Below are 14,562 nucleotides of genomic sequence, written 5' to 3' on the forward strand. Positions count from 1 at the left end.
GCTAAATTGAACACTGCCCCATCTCCCCTTCCCACTCACTATGAAGAGGGTGAACTACTCTAAAAAAAAAAAAAACTCCCCCTCAAGACACATGCTGTCATTCCCTATCCATTTTCAACCTCCACTCCCATTCCAGCAAAGTGCAATTTCAGCTGCCTTGTGGCCACCGAACACATTGACAGATTGCTGGACCTTTCAGGAGGAAAGGTTTGTGAATCTTCCTGTTTTTGTGGTGCCGGGAGAGGGAGGGTGTGATTGAGAGAGAGAGAGAGAGAGAGAGAGAGAGAGAGAGGGGAAACGGGGCCGTACTGTAACACTGAGAAAGGAAAAAGAGAAGCAAGAAGGGGCTGTATTGACAGCTAATCAGACAGGCAAGCAGCCCCTAGAGGAAGTAAATCGACTCTCGGGGTACTTTGGAATGAGATCTACTCATTCCAATGATTGAAGATGCTTTGTGGAAGCTAGACAAACAGCCGTTTCACCCGCCAATAATCTATTTTATTATTGATGGGGACGTGGGGAGTTAAAAGGATGCATAGTTTCAAGGTTAATGGTCAAATTGACTGGACCTAGGGATTGCTTTCTCACAGTGGGAGACGACACTTTTTGAGAGAAACATTGGTAAAGTCTTTTCACATCTCTTCCTTTTCGTTTTGCACCGTCAAGTTCGTTTCACCAGGGATGATGGATTCCTAGTCCCTGAAGGATTTCTGAGAGTTTGAGGCCTAATCTTTATTACGGGTACCAGCCACACTGTAGCTGTCCTTCACAGCTGTCCCGCTATGTGACTGTGGGGTGATTTACGAAGACAGCTTGGGCTATCATGGCCAAATCACAGACATAGGACATGGCACTCATCATCAGTGTAATTCACAGGTCCCCTTTTGTGTGCCAGCTGATGCATGGCGTCTATTATGGAAATAGCCGCGTTTAAACCATCATTTACCATCAACGCGCTGGGAATGAAGATTTTATTTACTGTTTCAATGAATCATAATAGCTAGAGGCAGATTCGCTCAGGGATAGAGGAGACGAGACAGAGGAGGCTTAATGAATGCACATATTTAATATTATTTGCCGATTGGGTCAATTTGCAGCTCGGAGACACATTTCATTGGTCATTACTCAGCTGAGGAAATGTGGCGCAGAGAGACACATTCAATCCATTAAAATCCAACAAAATGAGCTTTATGGTATTTTGGTCTTCTAAAAACATGTTTATGAAAGCATCAAACACAAAGTGTTTAAGTAATGCCGTTTGGTTCCCCACTGCAGGGCTGCTGCCATGTTCAATTCTGAGAGTTTAGTTTGCAAGTTTTGTTGTGTTTTCATGCATATTGCTAGCTGTCTTTTGGCAGGTGCGCTATAGCCAAAATCGTGTTGGCTGCATTAGCCAGTGGGAAACAGGTGGCAGTGAAGGCACAGCTAGCAGCAGATTCATTACTCCAACTATGAGGGGGAGAGAGAGAATCCAACACTGATGGATTCCTCTCATTCCACATTGTACAGAGCTGTTGACTACAAATCTTCTTTCCTCATAAACAAAATGCAATCCAATGTTGTTGCCTGCCTTTCTGTGTAATCACAGTTACTGAAAATATTGTCCGTTTTCAGTTTGGAATAAAGATATCTTAGTAAGGAGTGGAAAGCTTTTCTTATTTTTTCTTTATTGTGTATACTGTTTTTAACGATGGTGACAGACAAATGCTTGATTCAATGAGCAACCTGTTGATTACTGTCGACGTAGAGAATGGAGTGAGGCAAACTTGATTTGAGGCACGAAAAAGCGATCTTGTTGATAGGTCTAACATTAATAATGAAGAAAATAAATAAGCAAACTTTCACATACAAGTATCTGGTGTGAAAGAATGGAAAATGTACCAGAATCCAGAATTTAGAATTTGTGTTCTATGTAAAGTCTTGTTTGAGACATCAAGGAAACATATTTCTTTTCAAGGAGATGTCCATTATAACATAAAACATCTACTTTGCATAAATGAAATCATATGCTACAATTTCCATTTTAATGTTGAGAATTAAGTTATGTATGATTAACTACCATAATTATAAGCTAATACACTGTGCAAAATCTCAAATCAACAAATTAATTTATTACTACAATTGGCTACTTGAACATGTGACCATGTTTGTGTTGGTGCTTTTAGCACACTCTGGTGGACAGAAATTAATGATCCAGGTTTTAAAGCCACCACTTCCATCACTGGCTGTACTCTGCTTCAGTGGCTCACCGGCAGAGCGAGGTGCTGTGTTGCTGGGCAGATTCGTTGAGCAGAATACTAATAGTTTGCGGGTTCTGGCGTTCAGAACACACAAGAGTTCGGTGGCAGTATGTGTCTGTCTGAGGGTTTATCAGTTCGGTCATCCAAAAAAAATGTATTGTTCAGTTGGACTTTGTTAAGTATGTAGCCATCTTTAAAGAAACTTAGCAGCCATGGTATTTGCTACTTGAACATGTGACCATGTTTAGACCGGGGTTGTCCGGTCTCTAGATTATATCTGTATATTCTCTGGTGTCTCTTCAGGTGACCTAACCTAGTGAAACTCTTTCCACACCGTTTACAGTGATAAGGTTTTTCTCCCGTGTGGATACGCTGGTGATTCTTCAGATTAGTCATCTCACTGAAACTTGTCACACATTTTACAGAGGAACGTTTTTTTCTCCTGTGTGGATACGCTGGTGTGTCTTCAAAGTACCTGCATGAATGAAACTCATGTCACATTGTTTACAGTGATATGTTTTTTCTCCAGTAAGGATTAGCTGGTGTTTCTTCAGAGTTAGTCATCACACTGAAGCTCTTGTCACATTGTTTACAGGTGAAAAGATGTTCTCCAGTGTGAATACCATAGACTGTAAATACGCTGTGTCTTCAGGTTACCTAACTGATTGAAGCTCTTGTCACACATTTTACATGAACGTTTTTTCTCCAGTGTGGATACGCTGGTGCATTTTCAAAGCATGACTGAAACTCTTGTCACATTGTTTACAGACGTGGGGTTTCCTTCCCGTGTAATTAAAGTTGTCTGATGGGTCTTCGCTTCTCCTGGCTGAGTAACAATAGACTTGGTAAGCTGTTGATGACAATACGTCTTAGTTGGTCCGTCCGTGCCTTCTTGTTTCTGGACGTTTAGAGAGCTGTTGATTGTCTGACAGGCTGCTGAGGGGATCTGGCCATTGCTCTGCATTGGGCAGTCCGGGTCATTGTGGCTCCTCTTTGTGTATTCGTGAAGGTAGACCTCAGACGTTAAACCATATGGACGCTCAGTAAAGCTGACCTGAGTCTGGTGAGACCTCATTTCTTATTTCTGACATCTCAAAACAATGGTTTTAAATGAAGTTTTCACACTATATAGGCTGACCAGAGTTTAGGGCTGATGTCACACCCAATACAACCCATCACCATGCATTAGAGGTAGGGTTTGTCCGGATCAGATCGGGTGATCGTAAATTGCGGCCGATCACATCATTTTCATGATCAGAATCGGGAGAAAAAATACATTTTCAGGACATGCCTATAGTATCAATATTATATCCATATCATGATATTAGACTGGATATGGTCTGTGATTTGGAATATTATATTGTGATATGGCATAAACATGTTCTATAAAATATAAATATCGGGTCGGGAAAAATCGGTATCGGCAGATGCTCAAAATCAAATGATCGGAATCGGATCGGGAGCAAAAAAACGTGATCGGTACATCCCTAATTAGAGGTCTGCAAAAAATTTACCCAGAACCCAATGGATCCGCCTATTAATAGAAATGTGTGTTCCAAACCCGAAAGGTACAGAGAGATCATTTGCACCTAGAAACACCTACTGTACAGCCGAGATAGAAAACATCAAAGACCGCTCAGCCAATCACAATGGCCCCTCCATCCTCAATTTTGCCGCCATAAATGGTAATTGTGCTACAAAAATTATTAGTCACACTGCAGAATGGCAGACCTTCCAGCCAATCACAACGGCCCAGAATAAATAATGTAACACAGAAGAATTGAAATATCCTCACTTCATAGAGTAAACAATACGATAAACGATAAACAATGTCAGTACTGTACGTCATTGCATGATTGCAGTATAGTCCGGCGGTCTGTCATGACTTGATGGAAATCGATACAATGTCACCAACTATTGTTGTGATATGACGTACAATTGTAGTATTAATCCAAATAGCTCTGAATTTAATTTCAAGATTTTACTGGGTCTCTCGATAATGATTAATATTAAAACTGTTTAAGTGCCAGGGACGTCATCCCGTATCTAAATCAACTATGCACTGAGTGCCATGCCCGTAAAGACGTATAAGACGTACATTTTTTTTTAAACGCCCTCTTTTTTTTAATAATTAATAATTAATAATGGGAGATCTGGCACTCAGAGCCTAAACTGGTGACCACTAGGTGGCACTGAAGGAGTTTTAATAATTGGCTCTAGGTTCTGGTCTATAATGCATTTGGCTTAAATATGTACAGTAGGTGTCTTGCTTAGATTAACCCAGGAGGACACGAGGTGCATAGCACCTTTTGGCTCCAGTGCCCTGTGCAACCACATAGTCTGCATAGTAGTGTAGTAAGAAATGGCCATGCTTACAGCTATCATTTCAATGTTTCTTAGCTTAAGAATAACAGCTCACCAGTGACTTCAGATTCCAAGTTAGCTAGGGTTCACAATGTGTGGCATTTATGATCAGTGATGAATAAAATCAATAAATGGCAACACTGTGAGTAACTAGCAAATCAACAGTGATTGTTGTTTGTGGGTGAAATCATGAACATACATTTTACCAGCAAATCTGGCAGGTAGTAGTTCATTGGATGGGAATAAGCAGAATACTGTAGGCCCTACTATACAATACATAGAGTCCTGAGGTTGTGGTTGTGGGGAGTTGCAGGAAATATTGCACTTATCAAGAAGCTCCAGCTCAAGGTGTCATTTGTAACGCAGAGCTAGAGTGCACGCTTGTCCCCTGCCTGAAGGCTATGGGGATGTTGACAAATGGCTGGCTGTCCTCGCTCTCCCCACCTCTCCAACCACCTCCCACCACCTCTCACCACGTTATCTGGGAGGCTTCAGCGCTGCATGTGCCCGCCTGGAGAAAGCAACATATCAGTTCCCTCACCTCTTTCCACCTGACGCAGTATGCTGCTAACTATGTGACACATTTGGACACTCTGACATTGCCTGCTCCTGCAGCTGTCAGAGGCTGCCAAAGTGTGGGAATTTAAGCTATACAATACATGCTGCAGAGACTTTGGTAGAAAACGGCCCATCTTGCTATCGGTGCAATGCAGATTTAATGGTCCTGTGAAGTTGCCCGAACGGCCAAGGCTCCAAGAACAGTCAGAAATGTAGTTTAAAGGACCTATAACAAAAAATTCTACTTTTTCAATTTCTTATGTGTTCTTGGGGCTCTCATATGTGTTTTCTATCCCCACAAATAACCAATTTTGAACAATCAGGCTTTCATATCATATAGGTGTTTTAATGGAAATTGCTCTGAGAAACAGCTCCATGTTGCATTTCCACTTTGTTTACAATGTCCACCATTGTTGATTTTCCAAGCTGGCATGGAATGGAAACAAGACTGGTTTTATCTAACATCAGTATTATAATGAATCAAATATTAAATAATCTGCATATCAGCACCCCCACCACCTCAGGAGATTGTGGTACTGCAGCAAAAAAAATAATCAAAACCTGCTCAGCATCCTTGTCCCTCGTTTTTGAGTGGTGCAACCACTCCCTTACGGAGCTATGTGTGTGGCTGAGTGGGTGGCTGGGTGTGTGGGTAGGTGCCTGGGTCTGAGAACGAAAACAGCATGGCCGTGGGGGGTACTGCGCCCTGAGTGCGTTTTCGCATTTTTAATTCACTAATAAATTAATTATTAATCATTAATGTGTTAAATCGAAAAAGGGCTTCGTTACACCCTCCATATTATTATTGCGAACGCAGTGATTGCGAACGCAATGAGCACTAACTATGAGACCCTGCAGATCATGTCTGTGTGTCTGTGTGTCTGTCTGTCTGTCGTGCTGTGACACCACCCGCCCGCCACCAGAGGGCGCAGCTGTAGCACACACACACACACACACACACAAACAAACACACACACACACACACACACACACACAGTAGAAAACTTAAAAAAATTACTAACTAAAAAGAAAAAAAAAGTACGTAATTTATTCTAATTGTTGTTATTGCAATTTACGAGCTGCGTTCGCTTCCCGCATTTGCGCGTCTTACTTGTGGTCAATGCCTGTGTGAAAAGTGGGAGTTATTGGTGCAGGCTGTGAGGAGCTACGGCAGTGACAGACAGACAGACAGACACACATTCAGACATTGAATGAATTATAGTATGATGATGATATGATATATGATGATTTTGGGTGTGCCAGTACAGTACAGTACAGTACAGTACAGTGACAGTACAGTACAGTAGAGGGTAACTGTCATTTCCCAACCGTTTCGGACGTGGGGCGGCTCGCCGGATTCGGCCCGGCCTCCTGGGCGCGTTCCTGGGGGTCTGGGTGTTCCGGGGACCCCCCCCCCCCGAGGACTCCCCAGGGACCCCCGGAGACCCCCACATGGTAACTCTCTCATTTCTCTACCGTTTCGGACGTGGGGCGGCTTGCCAGAACCGGGCTGGCACCCTGGTCGTGGTCCTGTGGGTCTGGAACTTCCGGGGACCCTTGGGGACCCCCACACGTAGTTGCACCACTCACTTCACATGGGTGTGATTTTTCTTTTCGACTTAAAGTGCTGCCCGTTGCACAATCAATAAACACAGCCATAATTAATTAGTAATTGAATCAAGCGCATGACCTTGGCTTACAGAATCTCTTAACGCCAACGAACAGTATCTCACAGGCTCTTATTTTCTAGAACAGCGCGGCTCTTTGTTGTAGCAGCTTGAGTTGCTCTGTAAAATGTGGTCCTATTACCGCAGGTCCATTAAGTACACCTCTGTGTAATGACACTCTCCTCGCCACAGTTTCTTTCGACCCTGCTTCTAATAACCTGCTTTTTTTTTGCCCGCATCGACTCCACGAGCACATCGATTTAGCTAGCTAACACAAATTAAAAACCAAAAGGCCACAGAACATGGGCAACAAAAAGGTTTATTTTCGCTCCAGAGTGGCCGTGTCGGACCTTCATCATGCTGAAAGGTACACACCGCATGTGTACGCCAGGTCTCCTTGTTGGAGTGTTTTTATGTTAACCACTTAAGTAGCTGAAATAGCAGATCTGCTATTTTCACTTGTGTAGTGTGCGTGCTTGTGCGAGCGAGCGAGCGAGCGAAAATGTCACCTATAAATATGTTAAGAAGATGAATTAACGTCATAGATCTTTTACAGTGTAGATCTTCTTAGACAAGATCTTGGGTTTTAGAGAGGGTAAGAGACGATTATCACTCCAGCCCGTAGAGAAGTAGAGAAGTAGAGAAAGAAGTCATCAATCGGATGTGGCTGAGAGTGATTGTTCAGTTTGTTAGTGTACTAATTGGAACTGGAAGGGAATAACTGTCACATTGCAAAATAACTTCCTGCAATGTGCATTGGTAGTCAATTTTCAACAAACGAGTGACGATCAAACATACTCTTTTTTTCCGATATTGTCTAAAGGTTCAAAATGACCTCTTGTAGTTAATCTTACTGGGGGGGAAATGGCTAAACGTTTATCTGAAGTTATTGCCCAAATCACAAACTACATTTTGTGTTTAGTACTTTTCTGGACTTTCAATCCATAATGGATAAAGTAGGAAAATCCACTTTACAAAATTAATTTTCCTCATGTACACTAGCCTGTCATGGCCAGACTAGTCTCGCGTTACCAGACTGTTGACTCTCGCAATTTCCAAATGCTATATACTAGCATTCGGAGATTGTGGAATAGTTGTCTGACTACGTGAGACTATGGCCAGACTAATATCACTGCGTAGATAATAGTCTGGAATTTCCAAGGGGCGGTTACAAACGGATTCAAACGTTACTCACAGCCCACAACTCACCCACAACTCTGAGGTGAGCGAAATCTAATTCAAACTGAGGAGTGCCAGACCAATTATATCTGCCCAGTGCAATATATCTTTTTTGCTGTGATTTGTCTGGTATCCAGGCTAATTATTATACACTACTTTATAAATGAGAAGCATTTTGGCAATGGGTGGCACTGGCACAGGGTAATGGGGTCCTATCCACCGCCGTGGGGGATATGGCTTGGCTGGGCATTCAGATGAAAACAGTTGGTTGGCCATGTCAATGGGAGGGAAGCCTAGTGACTTCTACAGGCTGGTCGGATGAAAATAGCCGATCTACAAGCTCTACAACGCCTCGCAGTGCGATAGTTTGGCTATTTTTTTACAGTATTTATCTGTGGAACCGAGTCAAGCTACATGTAATGCCTATAATTCCAAGTGTTCATTCCAATTAATTATGATTATTTTGGGTGGTTGCGGCCTGAAAGGTTTGGGAACCCTTGGACTTACAGTACACATATGAGGTCAGCAGCGACAGAAGGACTTAAAAGCAGGACGTAAAAGGGAGAGTAAAAGGGAAAATATAATAAATGCTGACCGGCAAACTGAATTAGTTTGAGCCTAAGTTACGGGAAATATTGTTTTTAATCCATTCCATAATTCAATCACAGCCTGCAGCTGAATTATCCCTCTCTGATTGACCCATTCTCCCTCCAGATATTTTGTCAGGCTTACTCAGGCTCCAGTTCTCATGCATTTTCTTGGATGATTTCAATTTCTCTGACGGCAATATTGGCGGTGGGACACGAGGAGTTGTGATTTATGCTTGGCACTCCATGGTGGTGGCATCTGAGAGGGCTGCTGGATGCCTTTGCCCAGCTTTCCCCCTGGTGTCCTGAGGATATCTCGAATTGAACAGAATGAGTCGACTTATTCTATCAATTCAAAAAAATCTCCATATACGTCAACTTCTGCAATGCCTACAGTGTGAAAGAAGTAAAACATGTCTCTGCTTTTTCGTCTGACACTGTACATTGGTTGTCTGAGGTTTGACTTGGAAAAATGTAAGAATGTCACTGTCACTTTGCTAAAGGCTTTTTGGAAAAGGAGTGTGATTCTCCTTTGCTGTTGCCAATGCTGCCCATGTTTTGAACTAGGCCGGGTTTGAACTGTTATAGTCAGTGCTATGCAAAAACTCTATATGTTTGTCTGTTTTGCATTTCGATTCGTAGTCCTCTCTCACCAGCGATGATGCAAACCCAGCTGCATTTTCTTTCTATCGGCTGCCTGAAAACCTTCGCTTCATTATCAGCACAGTGAGGGGTACTGCTGACGCATTCAGAACCAATTTAGTGCTTTTACAGCAGCCCCCAAACGGTACGTAAGTGCTGGGGGGTTTTTGCCCAAAAGAAAAGCTGGTGCCCATAGCTGTGCTGCAGCCCTGAAAGTCTGAGCAAGGGCTTTCCCGCTGAGGCAGCTCAGTGAGGTGCCACTTTTGCTACAGTATATCACTCACATTCATTAGTCAGCTACTGGCAACCTTTGGGGGTTATTATCAACTCAGATATCATCACCCTCTCTGTCTTTTTATTTCTTCCCTTTTTTTTTTTTTTTTTAAGATATTTTTTTTGCGGCTTACGCCTTTTATTGATTTTTTAAGGGACAGATAGTAGGCTGACAGGAAACGGGAGAGAGATGGGGGGATGACATGCGGTAAAGGCCGTGTCGGGTTCGGGAGTCGAACCCGCGGCACACCGCGACTGGATCACCAGTCCGGTGCCCAGACCGTTACGCTACGGCCTGGGCCTATTTCTTCCCTTTTTTGTCAGGGCACATTGCTCTAACGACAAGGCAAAATCATAATGTACTACAGTGGCCACAGCTGAATGGATAGAGAGGCCGTGTGTAGTCTTGCGTAGCCAAACTGTTGTCTTCTGCACATTTCAAATGCTTCCATTATAGTCTGGATCACGGAAGCTCTGATCATGAGCAAGCGATAAAGCGGAAGTGATTTATTCTAATTATGAATCGAAATCATCTAAGCATATATAGCTTCCTGCTTAGCAGAAATGTATATATAAAAAAAAAAGTAAAGATATTTTAAAATATATTTTTGTGAACGGAAATGCCAGCTTCCTTGCTCGGATTTCGGGAAGTGTAGTTCCAGAGTCCAGACTATATAGCATTTGGAGATTGTGGAATAGTTGTCTGGCTACGCGAGACTAGGCCGTGTGGGAAACAGAAGGTCTCCTGTTCACCCCCTGGCCCTGGATTGTGTTGAAGCATCCCCAAGACACTATTAATAGCACACACTAATAGTATTAATAGCACCCACTGCTCCTAGTCCTAATATTAGGATGGGTAAATTAAGAGTTCAATTTGCATGTCATGCATGTGCCAAAAAATATATACTACATTAAGGATGCTTTATTTTCTTCAGAAATGTTCTTTTGAGGCTGCCCCTCATTCAATGTTGTGATCCCCCTCTCTCTCTCTCTCTCTCTCTCTCTCTCTTTTCTCTCCCCTGACACGGTCGAGGCAGAGGCCCACCCTGCTTGACGTTTCGTCCTAAGGGGGAGTTTTTCGTTACTAATGTCGCAAAATTGCTTGCTCAGGGTGGGATCTCTGTCGGTCCTTTGCTCTACATGTAAAGTGTCTTGAGACAACTTTGATTTGACAACTGTGATTTGACACTTTAATAAAAATGTAATTGAATTGAATTGATGGCTCTTCTTTCGTGCCATTAGTGTCTTGCTTCGGTTTGTGTGTCAAGTCAAACCGTTTAAAACGTTTCTTACTCCTCTCTCCTCTCCCTTGCTGCTGCTTTGCAGTCCTGTTGCGTGAGGAGGTGGCCCAGCTCCAGGAGGAGGTGCACCTGCTGAGGCAGATGAAGGACATGTTGAGTAAGGACCTGGAGGAGACCCAGGGAGGGTGCTCGGCTGACGTGCTCTCTGCCACCGAGCTACGCGTGCAGCTCGCCCACAAGGAGCAGGAGCTGGACCGCGCCAAGGAGGCCCTGCAAGGTACGAGAGACACTGTACTGTACTGTACTGTACTGTACTGTACTGTACTGTACTGGGGAAACAACTTTGAGCCTACGAATGGACTAATTTTACATGCTAAATTACAGTGGTGGAAAAAGTACTTTGTTCGCAATCAATACTGCAATATACAAGTGAAAGGTTCACTTGTAAAAAAGTTCTAATTTAAAAATTTCAAATGTAAAAAAATATCTTTTGAAAATAGCCGATCTACGTTCGGTCAATTGCGTCGCAATGCATTGTGAGCGCATCAAATGACCGAAATTGTATAAGGCTAAAGTGGTTAATGTACATTTTGTAATAATACTCTAATCTACAAAGTAACTGGTAACTAAAGTAAAAGTACAATATTTGCCTCTGAGATGTAGTGGAGTAGAAGTAAAAGTACTGGGGGGAATAGCGTGTACCTCCACATGCGTTACGCCCCCCTAGTGAGACCTTCCACTGTCAGGTGGAAAGAAGATGTTGGCTTGACGGCCCGGGTATGGGAGGAGACCTGAGGCTTTGTTCACCTTCCCAATGACTGATTGTGGGGGTTAGCAGAGATGGAGTACTTGTAGAGAGGCTGGGGAATTGGGAATTGGCTATACTAAATTGGGACTTGAAGGGGAGGAAATGTTTTTCTTTTGTCTTGAAGGGGCATGTGTTGCACAATAACAGTCTTTTCATTATATCTGCCCACGATCTCTGTGATTCATACAGTATGTTTGTTTACCTCAGTCACTGATACTAAAATCTGATATTTAATTTTTTTCTATGAATCTGTGACTTGACACCCATACTGTTATAAAACGAAAATAAAAAGATTTTGAAAAGAAAAGAAGTAAAAGTACTGGAAATTAAATTAATTAATTACTGATTAATTAAATTAATTAGTAAAGTACAAATACCTCAAAATTGTACTTAAGTACAGTACTTAAGTAAATGTACTTACTGTAGTTACTTTACACCACTGGACACTGTACTGGGGAAACACCATTGAGAGCAAAATAGACAAAAAAAATTACACATAAATTAATGATTAAGGGCTCCATTTCTGTCTCATCTTTCTAAAGCCACTATTTGGGGATTTAGGAGTGGGGAAAGGGTGTTCCCCCACTAAAGTTGGTATTTTGGTTACCTGTCTAAATCCCTTAAACACCTCCGTTACCCATTATATTATGCATAGGTGTGCATTGGGCATTACAATAATTAAACCAAATTTAACCAATCACCAGTCCATGTGCTATTGCCTTTAATAGATCCCTTATCCATTGCCCGTTAGTGCTATATTGCTTTATAGCATTACGGTCTATAGCCCATGAAAGAGTGTTGCATTGCTTACAGTACACAAGTAAGGCACTCACTTCTGCTGATTATAGGAAAATTACAAAGAGAATAATGAGAGATGACGCAGCCTTACTCCAAGGACATCTCCATGCAGGCGTGCAGCCCGCGACGCTCTACCAAACTAATTTGGCACGGCTTACGGGTATAAGTTACGGGTGGTTTTAAACTCCACTGTCGCTTTCCCAAATGTGTGTGACCAAAATAGCAATTTAGGGGAAAGCGTGCCAATACGCCCATGACCACACCTCTAGAGATGGGCAGTATTTGAAATACATGTATTTGAAATACGTATTTGAAATACTTTTTTGTATTTTGTCATTTGTATTTCGATGGGGATGGAAGATGTATTTTGTATTTAGATACATTTTTTGAACCAGTATTTGTATTTTGTATCAAAATACATTTTCAATGTATTTTGCCCATCTCTGCACACCTCTAGGCGCAAATACCGGTGTCGGCAAAAAAGATAGTGGGTGACGCTGGGCGAAAATACCATTAAGGGACAGAGAAAGCTCCTATATTCGTAATTTTCGGGCAGTGGCTGAATTGCGGGCCGCGTTGCGGGTAAAGTCGTTACCTTCATATAAATGGACCTAACTAATGTGCATTAGAAGATATGGCACAATTTCTTTCTTTTCACTTCTGTGTCTCAGGGGAGGGCTAAGCTTCTGTGAAAAAAACAACAAACCGAAAAATTGTAAAGTCTCGGCTTTTAACCAAAATTAATTGTAGCTGCTGTGCAGCAATAGGACAGGGCCAGGCATGTTGAGGAGGAAAAATGGCAAGAGGAAGAAGATCGGGACATTCTTATCAATATTATATCCATATCATGATATTAGACTGGACATTGTCTGTAATTTTGGATATTGTACTATTGTGATATGGCATAAGTGTTCTATAAAAATATAAATATTGGATCGGGAAAAATCGGTATCGATATATACTGAAAATCAAATGATCGGATCGGGAGCTTAAAAACGTGATCGGGACATCCCTAAGTAGAAGTAAAAGTATTGAGAATTGGAATTACTCAAGTAAAGTACAAATACCGGTACCTCAAAATTGTACAGTACTTGAGTAAATGTACTTAGTTACTTTCCACCACTGTAATTAACACAGCACAATTCCTGTGCTGCAGACACCAATACAAGGGCATATGAACTTGTTGAGCGAGCTACTTGCCAATAAGTGAGAAAACCACAGATGGCTTCATATTATCTGAATTAAAGCCGGGATTGTAGTGTTCTTGTTAGGCTACATGGCTACACAGGGCAAACGGATTTGTAGTGATCCCAGAGGGGAAATTACTTCTCTGCATTGACCCAGCAGTGACTTGTCCAGAGAGAGAGGGCAGGCGGGGAGCAGTTGGAGGTTAAGTGTCTTGCTCGCGGAGGACTTAACCTGGCAACACAAAGCCTGGATGAGCCAAGCCCCCAGAAGCACATTAGAACAGTAAAGCTGCCTGCGTCCATGATGGTCAAATATGGGATTGCAAGACTTCCGCATTCATAGCCTACCGTTTTAAACCCTAGTGTCTTCCGCATTTGATTTGTGCTCAAATCAAAATGTGGAGGTAGTGTTCTTCATGCGCTGGTGAGCAGCTTTCATTGAAATGAATAGGTGGGCCATCTGCTCTCGTACTGGGGTACAGAACCTAGAAAGTATTTTTGTTTTTGGATGTACAGTAAAATGCTATCAAATCTCCATTGCATTGTTGGTTGTTGAGGTGTTTACAGGGTGCAGTCATGGATGGGCAGGTCTCTGGCAGGCAGTGTGCCATGCAGAATTGCATGCATCACAATGTCACCATGGTAGGATGACATCAACATTGCGGTGAATCACCTTTTTGAAAGGATTATTTCACAAAGAATGAGGCAAAACATATACTATTTGGTACCAGATCAACACATTGCAGACTGTTAAGTGACTTAATTGCTGTGATATTTCACTCGCTAGTAAGAACTGAACAAAAAACTAGAATAGGTTATGATTAATATGCAATCACGTGTTTTGTTTTTTTGTCTGCACACAGACTCAGCCTTGTAATTCTAAGGCTAGTAATTCTGATAATAAACTCAGGCTTGCTGATGAAGGCCAAAGCCCAGACCCCTGCAGGCCTTATCAGCAGTCAGTCACTAATGAATGTCTTGTATGGTGGAGAAACGTTGCTTGGCTTACTAGGTCCAC

At 42.3% G+C, this 14,562-nt stretch overlaps 1 protein-coding gene across 1 annotated transcript in view; it reads left to right on the forward strand.

Moving 5' to 3' along the window:
• LOC310861750 (kazrin-like) overlaps positions 1-14,562 on the forward strand; it is a 232,486-nt gene that overhangs the window by 192,863 nt on the left and 25,061 nt on the right. The window contains 1 exon segment of the mRNA XM_083769357.1: positions 10,837-11,028. Coding sequence (XP_083625483.1) covers positions 10,837-11,028 — 192 coding nt within the window.

This window comes from Protomyctophum parallelum, assembly GCF_964188405.1.
Source record: "Protomyctophum parallelum genome assembly, chromosome: 7".
Lineage (NCBI taxonomy): Eukaryota > Metazoa > Chordata > Actinopteri > Myctophiformes > Myctophidae > Protomyctophum > Protomyctophum parallelum.